Genomic DNA, 19995 nt, shown 5'->3' with positions numbered 1-19995 from the left:
GGTTGAAATGCTGCAGCCACGGGGGGGGGGGGGAGGAGGGACTAGGGAATTTGCAACTTACAGGCAGCTAATTAGCTGGATACATCATGTGAATAGATCAGCACTGCAAGTACAGCACCAGTTTCATAAATGAATGAATGCCCATTTTGAAAAGCTCAAAGCCCAAGAAGAAGCCAGTACAGTTCCTCCAAGTAGTCTCAGAGGTTAATTGTAGTTAGGTCTTAGTCACATCCCTCACCACTTCCTAGAATATCCTTGGTCTGCAGTTCCTTTTCCCAGCTGAAAGAATCCTACACTTCTGATTCTACTGGAAGAATACTGATTCTACTCTTTCTTTCAAACTGGTGCTGGTGTTTGTGATTATGATTGCTACTTCAATGATCATAAAGTCAGGATGAATTTTTTTCTTAATGAGAATAAGGCAAGCTTTGGTAAAATCTAAATCTTAGGCCCAAAACAGATTACGTCTGCTGGGAGTGGGTGGGGGAGTGACAAAAGACGCATTATGACATGACACCAAGAGTTGTGAGGTATAATGGTATAGATATTTAATAAATGATTAACAACACAAAACTGAGCTTGCATCAGTTGACAGTACTTGCATCAGACATGGGGAGTAACAGTAGAATTTGCGTCATGACTTTACCACATGCATCTCATCATTTTGACCAAATCTCAGTTTGGAAAGAACACCTGGCCACTGTAAGCTTACACTTCAAATATTCCATGAAAACCTATGTCAAGAATCCACAGGCAACCTAAAGACAATTTCAACCAATAAAGCTTAAAACTTTAAATTCAAGCTTAAAACTGAGCAAATCAGCAAAAAAGGAGGACTTTCTAGAAGTCAAAGAAAGGATCCTGACCAAGAAATTACCTCTGTATGTACAGAGTTAAAGAAAAACCATATGCAATTATGGAACAGTCTATTAGTTTCTAACATCAAACACACATTATTTAATTATGATACGTATAATAAAAGTAAAAAAAAAATCTATATTTTGCCTTCAAATCTATTTTCACCTTTCTTAGAATTATATCATTTAAAAATCATCACATAAATAGCCAACAATGTCTGATTCTCTTGCTGCATGCAACCAGTTTACCCTTCAAATGTTACCAAGATACAAGGTTAGGTAAATTTTCCCTCTCCATTACCTGCAAATGCTATATTGATTAAGCATGGAACTTTTAAAATAAAACTATTTATTCCACATAACCTGGTGGAATACTCAAGTCCTACTTCCTGTCCTTAGTGTCTACATCATTTAAGTATCTATGAATTTTTCCTTCCCTAGTGACAAGGGCAACTAGGACTGATAAACTGTGCATTCAATGATACTGAACGTCTGAAGATGGCAAAAGAAGATATACCAATGTGGTAGTAAATTTATTGCTACATTGCTTTCAGATTTACTCCCCTGGATGCCAGCATCTTGCCTGTAAGTTTCCTGAAGGAGAATCATGACCTTACAAGTTTACAGGCGGCAAATAATGGCTGGGCCATGTGGGAACTGAGAGGTGAAAGCAAAGAAACTGAGCTGTTAGGCGTATGTTTACATGTATTTACACATTTTTCTTGGGAAAAAAATCTACTGGCCAGCCCACTGATAATGCAAGATGCTAAACTTAGCAAATCTCTCTCCATTCATCCTGCCAACATAAGTTGTAGTTGGGTGTGAAATGCCAAGTTTTCTTTTGAAAAAGCAGCTGCAAGAGATTAAAATATAACCCTCAAATCTATGCATTTTGTTCAATGCAGCCCATGCAAACTACAGAACAAACAAACTGGAAAAAAAAAGAGTTGTTCAACTCTCTCAAGTTCAAACTGACAACTGATATTTTAGAAAACATAAATGAAAATTTACAGTCACAGGGGAGTAGAAAGCATGACAAAACTCAGATACACCCGCACCCTTAAACAGTCCATGCTCTTTTCTGGAGTAATAGCCCAAATGCTAGTTTCCTCAAATAAGATCAGATGTTCAGCATTTACCCCTTTTTATAAACATTATTTTCCATCTTCTTGATGCTTTGAGGGCTAGCCTGCAAAGAGAATTTCCATAAATAGCCAAGCCAGAGACAAGGGTCACATTTGTAGGCTAAAACAGATCATTTCTTTTAGCCTGATGAAATATATTTATAAACTGTATGTATGAAAAGGCAGGAACTTCTGGAGTGGATGGGGGTATTGTTGTATACACTGCCCTGAGCTCCTGCAGGAAAAGGAGGAGTGGGATATAAATCTAATTAAATAATAAATCTAATTAAATAACAACAATATAGAATGCCCCTTGAATTATCATAGAAATGGATATTTAAGTGCTACTTATACAAGTGCAGCATGAAACATATTGGAACAGCAATTTGGAAGACTGACAAAGAAAGTACCTACTAAATGAATTATGAGATGCTATTAATTTAGGCCTTCAAAACATCTGGCACAGGAACAGATGCCTTAATTGTTTATTTTACTGTTGTTACCCTTACTGAAATCTCAGCTTTCCCACCACTCCTTGGTTTGAAGCAAAGGAATTAAGATGAAATTCTAGACATAATTAGATTGTTAAAATTCCCAATAAAGTCGGGGAGAGGGGGAGAGAATCCAACTGTACACGATTAGAGCTTTAATAAATTGAATAAGATCTCTAGGTTCTTGCTGCGGAGGTAAAGCCTGAAACGAAACTACACTATCTTGTATTACCTTAATGACCAAATACGAAGAGCAGATACATAAGAATAGCATAAATAATGCTATTAATTGAGAAGGAAGAATACACAAGCACAGAGAAGCCTCTTCCTAGAGATTAAATCCTATCAATGTGAAACATTTCCTAAATTGCTAGAACAATTCTTTCATCAACTTCCTGATTGAAGATTTAAAGCCAGACAGCTGAAGTAGGCGACCTGCTTCCTTTCAAATGTTTTGGACTACAACACCCACAAGCTCCATCAAACATGAGCCAAGGTCAGGGCTTCAGGATAGAGTATAGACCATGTAGAGGGTCCTAGGTTGATTAAACCATAGAATAAGGCTAGGCCAAAGGTTCTTATTGGAACCCAATTTGGGGTCTTCTACTTACTCCCATGTTCTTCTCTCATCAGCCAAAGCATTGTGTGCAGAGAATGAGATAAGAGGAGAAAAAAAAGTATGAAAAGTATGTATTTCATATGTTGAGGGCCCATAAATATGCTACTTTTTCTGCTTGGAACACAACTGTCTTCTCAGGTGTGCTCATTTTTGTTCAGTGAAATTCTTGGTTTTTAAAAAATGATTACTAGAACGTGGCTAAATCTGGATAAAGATTTAAAGACAAGTGTAATTTGTTATGCACAGGCGTAGATGGCATGCCCAAACATGGGGAAATAAGACTGAAAGTGTTCTTCTACAATATACACTGCCATTACCACTCCCACAAGCTTTGGGATCAAATCTGCTGTCCAATCAATTAACCACATACAGGAAATGTCCATGGCTGAGTGTGCAACTATTCCCACCCCAAACCCCATTAGATCTGATTGGTGTCACAGCAGAAGTGGGGAGGAAAAAAAATAAACCAGCAAAGTGATGGATATTTCTGAGGGACTACCTGTTTCTGGTCATTCTGGGGGACTGGGTAGAGTGGGTGTGCTTTGGGTCCCATCAATTAAGCGCTGGCATCCAGCAGGAGCCAGGAAACATGCCTTCTCTGTAATAGTACCTGCCCTCTGGAACCACACCCCCTCCCGAGATCTGGATGGCTCTCACCCTAATGATGCTCAGGAAACTATTAAAGATGTGGCTTTGAATTCCCAGGCTTTGGGGTAGGGCGATGGTTGAAGTCTTGCTGGATGATTTTTATTTGTTTGTTTATGGGCTGCTTATGACCTTTCTTTTGGTATTTTTCTTACTTTTTCAATTGGAAGCTGCCCAGAGTCATTTAAACGGAATAATAAAATAAATTAATAAATATGTGCAAGGCATGGGTCCAGATGTGCCCAGGAATATTCTGCAGCCCCCACAAACAGAGGTAATACACCCCCCATTCTCTGAAAAAATGTATTTCACATTCTCTTCTACTAACTATTGAAAGAAAGAGTGCTGTCCTTAATAAGCCCAAATTCTGGGTTCAGTTTTAATGAATTTCTTTTTTGAATAGGGCAAATATAACTGTGGTATTTCATGCAGTGGGGTGTTTATTTTTATTTACACTCTGCCTTTGTCAGGAGGAAAAGGTGGTCTAGATAACATTCCCTTCCTCCCATTTTTCCAAATATTTGGATTGCATCTCATAGTATGTATCTCTTTACAATAGCTGATAGAATGGCAAGAGAAACCATTTTATTTACTTCCCTGGAACTCCTGTCAGAGAATCTGCCCCAGAATTTTGGAAAGTCCTAGGAACTAGTAGGGGAAGCTCCAGACAGCCAGCATAGGAGGGGAATGTATTGTTTTTTAAAGGCTTCCTCCACATTTTTACCATATATTTCATATACCATATACTTCAAAACCATACTATGTTAACACTGTTTCCAGATAACGCATACATGATTCTGTGCATCTCAAAGTTTTGCTACTTTTTATAAAATAAAAATGCCCCTAAAATAACTTCTATTAAGCATTATTTTATTTATTTCTACCTTTTATAGCCAGTCTTCACAAAACATCTTAGAACAGAGATACAGAAGCCATTATCATAACGTCGTGGACAACAGAGAATAAAAGCAGCATGAGGTAAACAGAAATAGGCCAGAAATAAAATGAATACAACTCTTGATGAAATCAAACTGTCTATAGGATCTTCATGACAGTTACAAAAGGGAGCATCTACAACACTTCTATGATAGTCACTGCTGAAAAGGCCTTTACTTAGAAAAAGATCAAATCAACGTTCCGACAATTTCTGTTGAAACAACTTCCACAGAAAATTAATTTGTGTAAACTAGAAGTCAGTTCCCTGGTTTCAACTGAAACTGAATTCTAGCATGACCAGGGGAGCTGACAGAGGTAAAAACACCAAGCCCATTTTCCTGGGGCCCTTGCATTGTAGGTGCCCTATTAAGTCTGCACAGCTATCCATTTGTATGATGAACATTTTGTGAGCAAAGATGGAAATCTATAAACATTGAAGAGGCTTGGATTTTTCAAATTAACATCTTGTACTGCAGAGACATTAAAAAATGATAATAGCTGGTGAAATCATAACAACCACACAACTATATGTAAAAAGATTCAACAGTTCTTAAACTCTGAATGCCATAATCACCCTACTACTTAGATTTATGTAGCACATATTATCCCTGAGGTCTAGCTCTTTAAGATGCACCGCTCTTAACTCTGGAGACCAGCACCAGGGAGATTCAGGTTCAAATTGAGCCTCAGGCACAGAAGTTTTTCCTGGGTGATTTTGGGCCAGTCCATCTCTCCTTCAGCCCAACCTACCTTACAGGGTTGTTGTGAAAAAAATGGGAAGATGGAGCATTACTGTATGCCACCTTGAGCTCTTGATACAAAGGCAGAAGATAAATCTAATAAAATTCTTTTAAAAACCCTACATTTTAAATCTCACAGAGATAGCATAGCTGTTTGTTTATGGTGATAAGCACTTAAAATATTCAAAAATCTGACTGATTAGTTGTGCTTTAAAGAAAATAAGTTCAAATCACTATGAAGTAAGCAGAAATTTAGCAAGGAATCCATCAGAAAATTGTGTACATTATCTAATCAGAAAGTCTAATAGCACAATATCAGACTTGCTTAATACTTAATTCTCTGTAAAGCAACGAAAAATAATGATAGAATGGGTAACCTTTAAATATGCTAGAACAAAGCAGATATCTTTCTGGAACACCAGGCATAAACAAGGACTTAAAAATGCATTTCAGACATAATTTTGGCTGACAATTCAGCAATTAAAATCCATTAAAAAGTTTATTCTCAAAGAGAGATAACACTCTTTAATGATAAGCATTACACCCATGACCATTAACAAAATGTCAGGAAGCCATGTTAGTCTATGGTATCCACAAATCAGGAGTGTGGTAGCAGTTTCTCCAACTAACAAATGTTATTAAATGGAGAAGCCTTTGTGAGCTATAGCTCACTTCAAAAGATGCATGGAGTGGTTAAACTGATGCAGGATTTGAAAAGGGGATGAGGCAAGGGGGCACAGATTTCAAATGACCACTTTGAAATCTGTAATCAATATTTTAATCTCCCACAACACTCCACTGCAGATTTCAAAGCAGCTGTTTGGAAAAAGAAAGCAAAATCCACTGAGAGATTGTTGAATTTACAGACATCAACAGGTTTCAGGCTGGGTCAGAAGGTCTTAGCCAAAACTGGGTTTTAACATTACAATTGCTAACTGAAAAGGTATGTTGTCTCAGATGTAACCTGTATCTACATAACTACCCTTCCCCTCCCCTCTTATCCTCTTTTCAAATCCCACATCATATTAAAAGATTCATGCCTTTTAATAAAATGTGTTAGTCAGAAAAGATGCTACTAGACTCCTCCTTATTTTTACAAAACATAAAAACCAAAAACACATACTAGATACATAATATATTTTTCTTCCAAAAGGAAAGCTACATTAACTCAGGACCATCTTTTTCAACAATGGTGTAATAGTATGATGGAATGTCAGCCAAACTATAGCTATTGTCTTGTATGAACCACCACATGGATCACTGCGACCTACGTAGCCTTTACACAGATGATTTATCAATAATAATAATAATTTATTAAACTTGTATGCTGCCTGACTCTCAACGACTCTGGGTGGCTCACAACAATCAAAGAAATTACAGTAAAATCAATAAAAGATAAAAGATGACAAGTAAGATGAAGTGAAGGGTCTCCCTCTCCCTCTTCAAAGGGCTGACTGAAGAGTCAGATCACCCATGGCTTGTAAGGAGCAACAAAAACAACAGTTTCCACACTAGCAAAGATTAAATATGACAAGGCACAATTAGGACACTGAAATATGATATAGGTCACCCTTTTTGAAAGATACAGCAGGGCAAGATGTAAAAATCTGATCATGGAAATCAAGCAACTTCTCCCAAGGGGGAGAAACAAAACAAAACAGAAGCATTATGGATTGCTGGTTTGGAGAACCTAAGAAATTTTATAAAATACCCAGTGAAAAAACATCCTCCTTCTCCACGATGCAAAATTGCACTAAATTTGTTCAACAGCAAGTAGTATCTCTTCACACAACACACTAGCTTGCAATACTTTCAGCAGGGATTAAATAAATTCAAAGATAAGTCTTTTACAACAATTAGTCCCATTATCTAAACAGAAATACCATGCTCAGAAGCAATATATTACTGAATAAAGTTTTTGAGGGGAAGGTAAGGAGGAAATTCTAAAGGAAGTCTCCATCTCCTGGAAGTATCTTGCTGAGCCAGACAGAATCAAAATGTGGTCCCTCTGGCCTGGTAAGCAGGGATCTTCCCATGGTGTAACAGATGTGAACTCAATGAGGAATCCAAAATGAGATCCAAATGCCTCATTCTATTTAGATACACTGCTTGTGGGATTTTTGACATCTGATCCCCAATGGTAGACATTCTTTTTTTTTTTTTTAGCACCTTCAAGTCAGTGTTGAATCCTGGCAACTGGGTGAACTAGTCCCTGACATTTTCTTGGCAACATTTTCGGAAATAGTTTGCCCTTGCCTCCTTCCTAGGGCTGAGAGTGACTGGCCCAAGGTCACCCAGCTGGCTTTGTGGCTAAGATGGGACCAGAACTCACAGTTTTCCTGTTTCTAGCCTGGTGCCTTAATCACTACCCCAAATTGGCTCTTACATGCCATTATAACAAACTCCTTTTGTATGTCTCCTTCCTCTCCACTGCTTTCAGTTTTAAAGTTCTCTGCATTTGCCCCCACAAAAAAAATGGAAAACACCTTTGGGTATTCAGAATTAATGGAGCAGATAGCTGGATCCTGGCCCATGTTATCAATAACAGAAGTGGGGGGCAGTGTATGGAACAATTCTGAAGGGAAAAAAAAGTTCTTTGAATTGACACTTTCTGAAGAAATTACTTAGAAGCATAGATTTTTCTATAAAGCATGTAATTCCAACCTAGAATATGAATTAAAAAACTATTAACTCGAGTAGATCCTCACACACAAAGTTTGCAAAAGGTTTGAGAGGTTTCAAAGCATCTGAAGTTACTGGCTTAGTCGCAATGCAACATTTAACTGCCTGTGTAAACCTGTAAATTAAATTCTGAATGTATCTTCATACTTCATAGTATTTGGCCCATCAGATCAACAACCTAAATGGAAAACAAACTACAACTACAGAAATCCAACTATCTGAATCAGCATTCCACCACAGGAAAAATTTCCTGAAGCAAACCTTAATGTTCTATAATCAAGTATGTGAAGTTTACTTCATATTTATTCTTCTTTGCAGGAAAGCACTGAGAACAGTACAAAATGAGAAACAGCAAAAGTTGGCATGCCAGCCATAATGAGGAAGAAACTGCAGCCAAAACCTTGCCTTCATAAAACCTGACAAGTGAACCTTTGATGATGTTAGCTAATGACAGTTCCCTTAAACACATTTGTGAAATCCAATTTCCATGTCTTGGATTAAATGAAACATGGGGGAGAGGGGCGAGGAACCCACAAAATAATTAATTCTTAAATGACACCTGCATCTTCAAATAATACAATAAAAATATAGATACTTACTCTGCATTAAATCCATTCACATGCAAGATCCGCATTTGTTTGACAATTGTGCTTTTACCAGATTCACCAGCACCTAGAAAGCAAAAACAAATCAGTTTCAGAAAATAATAGTAGAAATCCAGGAGGACACGTGTGGCTGCTCCTGTTCAAGAAGCAATATTCCCCAAACCTGGGCGATGCAGTGCAAGCCTGAAAACTGAAAGGAAAAAAAAAGTTGTAATTGCCAATGGAAACTGCAACTGTACTAAAAATAAATGTCAAGCTAAAGTCATGTGTCAGAGTTGAAGCCTGGAATTTTTCACTATCCATTTTTTCCAGGGTCTTTATTGAAACAGGCACAATGTAGACCTCCAGTATCTTAAGACAGTGTTTCTCAACCGTGGCAGCTTGAAGATGTGTGGACTTCAACTCCCAGAATTCCCAGCCAGCATCTTCAAGCTGCCAAGGTTGAGAAACACTGTCTTAAGAGGAAAAAAGAGAGGCTATCTAATGCAACTGCCATTTCAAACCATAAAAGTAGCAAGACCAACTTGCTGCAGTTCATGTTGCCAGTTTGGTCTGGAGATTCTTGATGTCTTCAACCCATGCCATCAGCCAGTCATATGCACTGAACAGCCAAGACACACAACTCTTTGGCCCTCCCTTCACTCCACTGCTGCAAAAAAGCTTCCTTCTGTACAACATCTCCCATCTGCACTCTAAAAACTATTTCCCCATCCTCTTCGTATATTCTGCATGACCTTAAACTGCCTATCAAGCTGATTACCCTCCCACACGTCCTATGAGAAAACACCCTTGGTTCTGCTTCCTACCCTTTCTCCTTCTCCCCCTCTTGGAACGAGAAAGCCCCCTTTCTCCCCATCTGCCCCACTCAGCCAGCACAGGGGACGGTTTCAGCCATAAAATCTAGCAGAGACACCAAACATTCCAGTCATTGGTTTGCATTATTTTTATGCACAAGCCCCTTTTTCTTCTACTGTACAGGAGCACAAGACCTGCTTGACTAATGCAGACCTACAGATACCCCAGTATCTTTTGGCATGGCAATTCATTTTCTAAGATAGCTTTCCACAAGCCTGAGGAAAAAAAAATACATTGCTTAAAGAGGGCATTGCTCACGAAAGCACTGTAGTATCTGTGGTGCCAAGCTTTCTCTTAGCACTCACTACAGCACAAGCCTCCATTTTGAGTCTCATACACAAAACTAAATTTTAGCAGCTATATATCAAAGGCTATTTGGCTGCAGAAGGCTCCAATTTTGCCCTTCTCTTTCTCTGGCTTTATCTGCCCAGCCATCCTGGCCCCTGATTACCATAGCACACTATTAATGTTCTCAGCCTTCTTCAAATCCAACCATTAAACACTGTAATACCAAAATATAAGATCTGCACTGCCTTTTCCTTCCATTCTTCATAAATACTGGTAAAAATCGGATTCCTTATTTCTCCCAGGCAGACAAATAATTGCATCAAGTGCTTGCCAGTCACAGAACTGTAATATGTCTTTCCTACCATGCAGTAAGAGAGCTGATCAAAAGCAAGGGTGTTTCCCACACCTTCCGCCTAAATATGTATAATGCTGTCTTATTATACCAGACCTAAAAATTAAAAAAAAAAATCTACCAACCTGTACTTAAGCAATGACACATTTAAATTAAAATATTAACTCCAACACTGCTAATATTGATCTATAAAAGACCAAATTGAACAGCGTTCATTTTTCTCATATAAATACAAGCCACAGAACATTTGTCACTGGTATGTCAATTAAATGTTTCTTTGGTCGAGACATTACACCAAGTACCCTAAGGTATATGAAGCCTTATGAACAAGACTGGACAAAGCTTTTTTCCCCTCATTTAATTATTCTTAACATGTTCATAACATGCTGGAATACTAGAAATGCCCCGCACTTGTGCTGTTCTATAGCATTTACACTTCAACAGCAAAGGTTTCTTGCTGTTAACTGTTTTGTGCAGTCATAAAACTATGGTTTTAAAAAAACATTATATACATTTAGGCCCAGCCATATTTCAAACATAAAAAGACACATTCTAACTACGAAGAGTCTGCAAATTTTCTCTAAGCGCTTTTCTGATCATCAGAATGTCAAAAACATATTAAAATGATTGCTTTCTCAACCTTAAACACAGTTATATGGAGGTGAACCCAATATTTTAAAAAGATTTTAATATCCAGTATGTATTCTTAAGATTGTAACCCTAGCAATAAGGGCTGCCTGTAAAATGTATGTGGAAGGTCAACTATTTTATTTCAACTTAAGTTAAACAGGATCTTGACAAACCATTTATCATAGGAAACATTCTGTTATTCTTCTAATTGATCTTTAATCCTTCTCCAAATTAACAGTGTAAACTGCCTCACACACAAACCCACCATATTCTCATAGCACATCCTGGGATTACAACCGATTTTCACTGTTCAACCTACCCGAAGTAGTATCTGCTGTAGCAAACCTAGCTTTTCTTATTTTCTTCCTCCCAAAAATCAGTCTATTCAGAAGGAATGCTCTACTAGCGAACACTACCGTGTTTAGATAAAATACATGCTAGAAAACAGAGTGCTATTCACTTTATTTTTACTTGGGATCTTCAGATAAAACTGTAGAAAGGCCTGTGGAAAATATATCCCAATAGGCCACCATCTGATATCAAAACCGACATATGCTAAAACTGCAGCTCATTGTACAGAAAGACTTATTCCCAGTCTTATTTCCAACGAAAGCGGCAAAGAGAAGAATGCAATCCGATCTCAATATTAAAATTAAACCAACTCTTAGCTTTTTAGTCCCCCCCTTCCCATTATATTTCCACAGAAGTACCTTTATTTTTCTCTCTCCAGCTCACCAACATACTGCAAAATCCAACAGACTTCCTGCGAGAATTCAACGTGCCATCTTCAGCAGACAGCAGAGTGAGGCCAGATTCTCTTTATATCCTCTATTTCCATCTACTATATTTACTTCAGTCCCCACCAACGGCCTGTTGGCATCGCATACCTTAACGGAAGTGCCGACTACAGTATTCTGTTGCATCCCCAAAGCCAACCACGTCAATATCAGTAAGAATATTTTCCTTATATTAGCGTGACTTTCCCCTTAAATCATACCGACGGGTCCACTCAGCTGCCAGAATCATGGCTCAAAAAGAGGGGCACCGCTTCACCCACCCTTACTGCCCTGCAGAAGCGAACGACAAGTGGGAGAAGCAGAAGGGCAGAGGTAGAATGAAGCAATCTTTTATTTATTAACCAACTTTGGGAGCAAGGAAGTCCCAAACCAAAAAGGCCGAGCTGACATGGATTTTCTGTAACTCATACGTTTTCAAAAGAGGAGGAGGATGGGGTCTCATGGGGGAGAAGAGAAAGAAGTGCAATTTTAATAATCATATTATTATAATAATAATGTATCGTCCCTGGAATTTTCTGACAAAAAAACGACCAAACCACTTCTTCCACCTTAGGCCCATGAAAAGGATAATCTTAACAAGGGAGGAGAGAAAGAGCCCTCCTAAACTCCCCCGGATACCTTCCCAGCCCCCCCCCCACTTCTGCTTCCCTAGGGCTCATCCCCTAAGCCCCCCCTCCTCTTGAAGTCCAAGCTGCAGGACAGGAGCCCACCAGGGAGGGCCGAGGCCTACTTCTTCCCAGCCCCCCAGCCCCACCCCCTGGCATTCCCCCCTCCTCCTGACATCCCAGCCGCTTCCTCACTCCCGGAGATGTCAAGCCGGGGCCGCCTGCCTGGGAAAAGGGCAGAAAGCAAAACCCCTCCACCACCCCGTCCTCTTCCTGGCACAGGGCCCGTTTCATTGGAGGCGGCGGGGCGGGCGAGCCAGCCAGCCAGCCAGCCAGCCGGGCCCCACCTCTCCTGCCCAGTCCCTGCCACCCAGCCCACCCGTCCACGGGCCCGGAGGAGGAAGGGGGCCTCTCCCCTCCTCTCCCTTCCCGCCCCCGCCGCCCGCGCGCCCTTACCCAGCAAGAGGAGCCTGTGCGTGGCCCTATAGACCTGTTTGTCCTTCTGCAGCTGCTTCTCGATCTTCTTGTTGGCCTCTCGCTGCGCCTTCTCCTCGTTGCGCTGATCCTCAGTCTTGCTGTTCCCTAAACAGCCCATCTTGGGGGGTGCAACGGAGGGGGAGGGGAGGTTGGGGAAGGGGAGAAGGAGGGGAGCAGGAAGCGATCGGGGGTCGCTGGAGAGGCGGCGGCGGCGAGTCTCCTTTCCCCCTTTCAATATTATTCTTTTACGCACAGCTGTCGCTACCCAAAGACATGGAGAGCCCGGAGCCTACTACGGGGTGGGGGCTGGCGGAGGGGGGAGCGATGACTTTGCTACTGCTCGAGCCGGGCCTCCACCTCCTTCTCCCCCACGCCGCCACCAGATCCGCTCGCAATGCAGATTTTTTTCCCCAATTAAAAAAAGCGCGCACACACACACAAAAGGGGGGAGAAAATTAGGGAGGGGGGCCGGGAACGGAGGGAGGTCGGCAGCCACCCGAAGGGGGAAGGATCACGGGCTGGAAATCGGCTTCCCTTTTCCTCCTTCTCCCCCCAACCCCCGCAGCGAGAGCCACCACCAGATCTGGGTGGGTTTTTCTTTAAATATCTCCAGCTTCCACGCCACCTCCGCCGGCGGTGGGGGAACAGAATAAAAAGCAAAACGGTCTCTTTCTTCTCCGCTCCGCGTATAATCCTTCGGGATCGAGGCAGCAGCAAGCTCCAAAAGCCGGGGGGGGGGACCCTCCCAGCTCCGGGCCACCGAGGCGCTAGCAACGTCTCTCCTCCTCCGCCGGCCCTTTTCGCCCGGGATCGCCCGTCGCTCTCGGTCTCTGCTCGCGCTTCCCCTCCCGAGGCGCCTCTCGCGAAGAGGGCGAAGCGTCCGGCGGGGTCACCGCTAACCTTTCCGCGGCGGCGGCGGCGGCTGGCAGGCAGAGGCGAGTCCCCGCGTTGCGGGCTGGGCTGATTTTCCTCCTTCTCTCCAGCCCGCGGTGCGGCGGCGGCTGCTGCGCGTCTTCCTCCCTAATGGTGGTTGCACAAATCCAAGGCCCGCGCCTGCTGCTGCTGCTGCTGCTCCGCGCCCTTCTGCTTATTCGCATTCGGCTTCCAGGCTGCTCGACCAGCGCTCGCCTCTCCGGCAAATGCGGGGAGACGAGGGGCAAAGGGGACGGGGGGAGGAGGAGGAGGAGGAGGAAAAAGAGGCAGCAGAGAGGCAAACGCAGTGTGGGTCTCCTCCCCCAAACAAAAATAACTCTCCTATGGGGAGCTCTCCTTGCGCGCCCCCCGCTCCCTATTTAATTTTCCTTCCTCTTTCCTGCATTTCCCCGCGACGGAGGACGCGGGGGGCGATTTTAATATTAAAATCGGGCGAGGAAGGGGAGCGCGAGCGAGGAGCGGCGGGGTGGGGCAAGCCTCGGCTCACAGTGAACCATGGGAACTCAATCATTCACATGATACCCAAACGTCAGGAGCTGACTGACTAGAGGCGCCCTCTTCAAACGCCCGCGGGGAAAGACGGACGGGGGACGGGCGGCGGCTGCACGTGTCTGATTGCCTGCTCCGTCCTATCTTGGCCCGCCCGGGGGGGGGGTTGTTTATTATCATCAGGCCACTTCGGCGCGGGTGGGGCGTGGGGGGAAGTCTCCTTTTCGTTCTGTTTTTTGGAAAACGCTTGCAGTTTCGCTTCCGAGCGCAACTTTCTTCGCGCCGACTGGGGGAGACGGGCCGGTGCGCAAAAGGCGCTCCCGCTTCCCCACCCCGACAGTGGAGGGGCGCGGAGGGAGCCCCCCAGGGGGAATCCCGGGGCTGGTTGGAAAGTCTTCGGGGGGGGGGAGGACGAGGCAGGGAAGCGGGAGAAGCGTGGGCCGAGCGCCGGTGATTGAAGCAAACGAGCCCTTAAAGGGAAGACGGTGGCTTAGGGATCCGGGCTGGGAAGGGCAGACCAGCCGCCCTGCAGCGCGACTCTGGCTGGAGGGAGAGTCCGAAGCCGGGAAGGGGCTTTCGGGGTGGGGGGGGAGTGCGCGCTAATTCTGGGGGAAGAGCCAAGAGGGGCTCCATCTATGCTAATCACGAGGCAGTCTATCTGAACCGATCCAGTATAACTCTAGCTATTATTCCGACCATATAAATTAGGATCCTGTCTGCGTTAAGCCCTTGGCCCAGCGGAATATACGTAAACCTATTCGTCTGCATCCTGAGAGGCTAGGCAGCATTTCCATCTTGCTCTTTTAATTATGCATTTTCGTGTTGTACATACAGGGTCTTCCCCCTGTTTGCACATTATTATGTTAGACTTCAATCCCACCTGTCCTCCAACAGTCCAAGGCAAGGTTTTATGATTTTATTTTTTTTTACTATTTAATTGACTTATAAGCTGCTTCAGTCACAGCTACAACTCTATGTGCTTTAAGAATAGGTTGTTAGGATTAAAAGAAGGCAACGCAGATCAGAAAATAAAATGGCTAGAACCCATGCTGCAGAAATTGCAAGGCCTGTTACAAAAGTGTAAATTGAAAGTGGGGTCACAAAACCATCTTGCTCCTGGGTGTGCTGAAAAAGCCAAATCTTCAAGATGTTCTGAAAACATGGTTAAGTCATGGTTTGTTGAATGAGCCACGATTGTGCTGGTTAACACAGCATATTAGGCCCAACTGAACAAACTACATTAGGATTTAAGTCACGCACAATCCTAGTTATACTAAAAGCTGTCATACAGTATATTGTTAAAAACGTTTCATATATTATCTTGCAAAAGCTGGTTTCCTCGAATTTATTATCAGTATTTTTAAACCATTGGGAACAGAAAATCCATGGTGATCAACTGGACCTGGAAATTTCCCAGTAGATTCTAACTGATCTGTCCGTGCCTAGCTTCAAGCTGATCGGGGCCTCTTCTTCTGATCCTGCTTTATAGCTTCGCTGACCTTCCCCTCTGATCAGCCCTTCTGTCTTCCCAGTTCCTTAGTCTCACATCCAGCTCCATTCAATGCTGGGTTAAATCTGAGTCCTTGAGCTTAATCCCAGGTGAGTATAGAATTACAACCAAAATGTTAGGTCAACATTTAGAACTAGTTCTAAAGATCAGTCCAAGCCTATCTAGTGGATAATGAAATTAAATTGGACAAGAGAAGTGTAAAGACAGATGGCCATGAACCCATCTTCCTCTTCTATTAGCTTATGATATTATTTCAAAAGCAACTACATATATCTCAGGCCACAAAGGTGCAGCAAAAATTAATTGAAGGCAAAATATAGAGAAGAACAAAACCGGGGGGAGTATGATATAGCTTCTGTTCTGTGATGTAAGAACATCAGGGAAAAATCCTGTATTTTAGCAACGATGGTCACATTTGGAATTTTGAGAAAAATGTTGGAAGTGCTGCCAGAAAATGGCTCTCATGGGGAAAATGTCCATTAACAAAACAGCTGTCGTGATGAACCCAGCTAGCGCAAAATGTCAGATTTAGAACAATGAAATGTATAACCATTGATGGTAAAAGCTTTAGAATAATATGGTGGAAACTTTGTTTTTAAAATGCATTTTAGTCTCCAGGTTTTGTTCAAAGTGCTTCAAGAGTTGAATTCTTTCTGAATTACATATGATACCTTTCCCTATTAGATATAGGTTCCTAGTAAGAAAGAAGAAGATTGTTGAATTCATTGGAAACAGTAGCCATAGTTATTAAATCTAAACGTAAGTGAAGAAATGCCAAGGAAGTCCAACACAATCACATTTGATCTACAACACATCTAAATATGGAGATACTAGCCTCTTAAGATGATAAAAGAATGGACCTTATTTTCAATTTATAAATGAGAATGAGGAAATGAGGAAAAAAATAAAAAGCATGAAGTTGCATGAAAGAGTACACATAATGCCGGGTATAGAGGAGGAGTGAGGCCAAATTGCTAATAACGTTAGGATTAATACTAATCTGTCAGTCAGAATTGGAAACCACAAAGAAGGATAAGTTTAAAACAAGGATCATACAGGAAGGGTAAGAAATTTATAAAGAATCTGAATTATTTACATCACTTTTCCTTGCAGAGAATGTAGAATAATTATTTGTGCCTGAAGTGATATTTTGAGAGAGAGAGCTTGAAGAACTGAGGCAAATCATGGTGAAAAGAGACAAAGTTTTAGAACTTCTTGGAAAACTGAAAGTAAATCAGAGTCCAGTAGGTAGTCATCCAAGAGTTTTTAACAGAAATACATCTGTAAGATCTGCCTCTGCATTAGAGGACCAGAAAGGAATCTGTCGTCGTCCTAAGAAACCGCCCTGGCTAGCTTAAAACCTGTTCTGAGTAATTATTGAAGATAAACATTCTTGCTGAAGAAGAATTAAAGTGGCTTCCTCAAAGTGGCATCTTCTCTCATTGATGTTATATGTATTTAGAATGTCTATATACCAAGTGGATAAAGATGAAGTAGCAGATATGGTTTATTTAGGATTTTGACAAAGTCTCACCAAAAACTCCTGAGCAAACTTAACAGTCATGAGATAAGAAAGGAAATCACAATATAGATTAGTAACTGATTAAAGACTAAGAAGCAAAGAATAGAATTAAATAGGGATATAAACAGAGGTGCCTCCACTTCTTCAGGACACGTGAGATGGAGTGAGAAGTACGATAGCCCAATTTATTGATCACACCATATTACTGAAACCCATAATTATAAACCATGGTTTACAATGTACCATGTCAGATATAATGCCAAGGTAGAAACCATTGTTTATAAAACAGCAACTTAAGTCATACACTGCGTTAAGCTATGAACCATAATCAGGAGAGGAATTGTGTTACTGTAACATAAATGTGTTGTATAAAGCGCTCCTTAAGATTTAAATTCAGGCAACTAGTTTCAATACCATTTCTTCTATTGGAGAGAAAATTCAGATGAGAAGATGTGTTTTGCAGAAAAGGAAACTTGGCAAGGTAGACTTTGAAATATATACTGACAACTGATTCATTGTTAGGAAAATGGTTGCTGTGACATGTGATGGCATTGAATACTGGGCTAAGTGTCAATTCTGAATTAACTTTGTGTTGAAATTATCATGACAGATTTTGCACCTGCCCCAGGTGCAGAACAAAACTGTTCCAGTAATTCTCTATGCCTGAATTTCCTGATGTCAAATAAAGGTGCGTAATTAAACAGCAATGCAAAATTTCAGAAGATATTTTAATGCTGATGTGGGTACCCCCTTTGTACATGATGTACAATCATGGTGATATTTTTCCAAAATGCAGTTGCTACTCAGAAGACAAATGTCAAATACTACAGGGTAACATCTGGTGTGTTTACAACATGAACCTGATATATACCTTGTAAATGGTGCTAGAAAAACCATGTTTTTTAAAATACCCCCCTCCTTTTTTTGTCTACAAATATGCATAGGTCCAAACATGGAGAGGTTTGTTCCTACCCATTTGATATTGGTTTTTTTAAAAAAAAGGGAAAAAATCATTTTGGGAAAAGCAGGTGTTGGGGAGCTCTGTCTCTCCTGTCCTCCTCTTGCAGAATTATCCATTTTCTAGTCAGTTTCACCAACCAATCTTTTTTTTTTTTGAGCACCATCTTAATCCCTTCCAATCCCTTTCAATCTCTTATACTCAATTTCACCATACCAATATCAAATTCAATAGTTTTTCTCACTGTACCTGACAGATTCTGATAGTGTTGCCACTTTGAAACTCACTGATTTCCTATTTGTGTTTTTAATATTTTAAATCAGGCTCCTGATTGGGCGCCCTTATGTATCCAATACATTATTATTATTAATTATTCAGAGGTGCAGTGTTGGGGAAAAAATCAAAATCAGAGAAAACCTGTTGAAGCCAGGGAGGGGTGTCTGGAGTGGGGATACAGATACATATTTTTGAGGAAAAGTATATCTGGATGCATTAAGTGTTCCATGAGAAAGTCAACTGATGCTGATCAGATATAAGACTTGCCATAGCTCTTTTAGAACCACGTTCAATGACAGTCTGAAAAAGGACTTCATTCAGCAACACCATAATGTTGTGCCTGAACATACCAGGATAGCAGGTAGTCTGCTATTTAATGAAAAAAAAAAAGCACCTTGAAGTTATTTTGCGTGCATGAATAATATTTTAACACCAATAGAGACATTTTGATTACTTTCTGATTTTAAGCATCAAGGTCTTTTGCGTCCTTCTGAACTCAGCACCCAAAATCCCTAGTAGTAAGGGTGCAGTTTCTTAGGAGTAAATCCCTCTTGTAAGCCTGTGGATAGAAAGCAGCTGAATCTTCTTTCTGGATTATCTCAGTTTAAAAAATTCTTCTGACTATTGACAAACATGAAAAAAAAATGACTCCAGTGGAATCCTACATGGTGATACCTCTATCATCATTTTTAGCTCCTGTATAATAGCAATTCTTGTTTTTTTCCTCCCCCAATCTTATCGGCTCAAAGTCAGCTAAGAAATCGGATTTCTAGCTTGTTAAAGCACGTGCTAGAATTTACCCCATGTAAATAGAGGAGCATTAGTTAGAGAAAAACAATGCAACTATTTTTACATCTGAAATGCCTTTTGTCAAAATAAAACAGGCATAGGGAGTTATGGTGATATATCCCAGATGAGGACCTGTCACTATGTCTAGCTCTGGAGTTAGCAAAATAGATGCTAAAATGTTATTTTAGGAACAGCTCTCCCTCATCTTTTTTTAGGATAGCATTAACTAGAATATATGTGTGTGCCAGAATTTGACAGAGCTCATATTAGATTATGTATATGTATGCTGGCATCTGTATGCGAATGCTCAATGAGCCAAAATTAATTTTGCCAGTTTCTAAAAAGTCAGAGATACACAACTGAATTTTGACAGCCATTTAAATGAGGCTGAGTACATTCACCAGTGTGCCTATGAAAATAAGAGACACAGAATTAATGTGGTCCATTCAATGCCCATCAAATTTGGGGCACTGACAGCAAAATAATCTATTTTGTGTCAACACTGGAAGAATAAAGATGCAAATATTTAAAGGAAAAAATGTATTAGTCCAAAATGGATATCCAAATAAATTAGTTTGCAAGTATAATAAATATGTGCTAGGTGGGGAAAAAAAGTAGAATAGCCAGAATAATTGATAACTGAGCAACGTTTTGCTTTGGCCACAGTTTTACCAATGTTGCCACCATGATGTCTCAGATGCAAACCACAAGCCATGGAGATACGGGTGGGTGGAGGACACAGTATTCTAAAGAAGAACACAATCCTTTCTCTGGTCCTCCAACCTCCTAAACAAACTTTTGCCAAGATCCAGTCT

The 19995-nt window shown here is 41.1% G+C and overlaps 1 protein-coding gene across 4 annotated transcripts in view; it reads right to left on the bottom strand.

The window, feature by feature from the left end:
- The window catches only part of GNAS (GNAS complex locus), a 193515-nt gene that overhangs the window by 107297 nt on the left and 66223 nt on the right, over positions 1-19995 (bottom strand). The window contains exons 1-2 of one of the 4 annotated variants that reach the window (XM_088154249.1): positions 12683-14136; positions 8694-8766 (exon numbers count right to left, since the gene is read on the bottom strand). In XM_088154249.1, coding sequence (XP_088010375.1) covers positions 8694-8766; positions 12683-12821 — 212 coding nt within the window. In that variant the 5' untranslated portion in view covers positions 12822-14136. Of the gene's footprint in view, positions 1-8693; positions 8767-11534; positions 11688-11711; positions 12068-12682; positions 14137-19995 lie in introns of those variants that run through there. The other 3 variants (XM_088154251.1, XM_088154250.1, XM_088154248.1) reach the window with 3 other exon arrangements.

The sequence above is a fragment of the Python bivittatus genome, unplaced genomic scaffold (assembly GCF_059951505.1).
Source record: "Python bivittatus isolate LINGU-HERP-01145 unplaced genomic scaffold, Pbiv_v1 ctg000700_np1212, whole genome shotgun sequence".
In the NCBI taxonomy this organism is placed as follows: Eukaryota; Metazoa; Chordata; class Lepidosauria; order Squamata; family Pythonidae; genus Python; species Python bivittatus.
The sequence above is the reverse complement of the archived record's forward strand: the minus strand, read 5'-3'. Positions and strand labels throughout refer to the sequence as shown.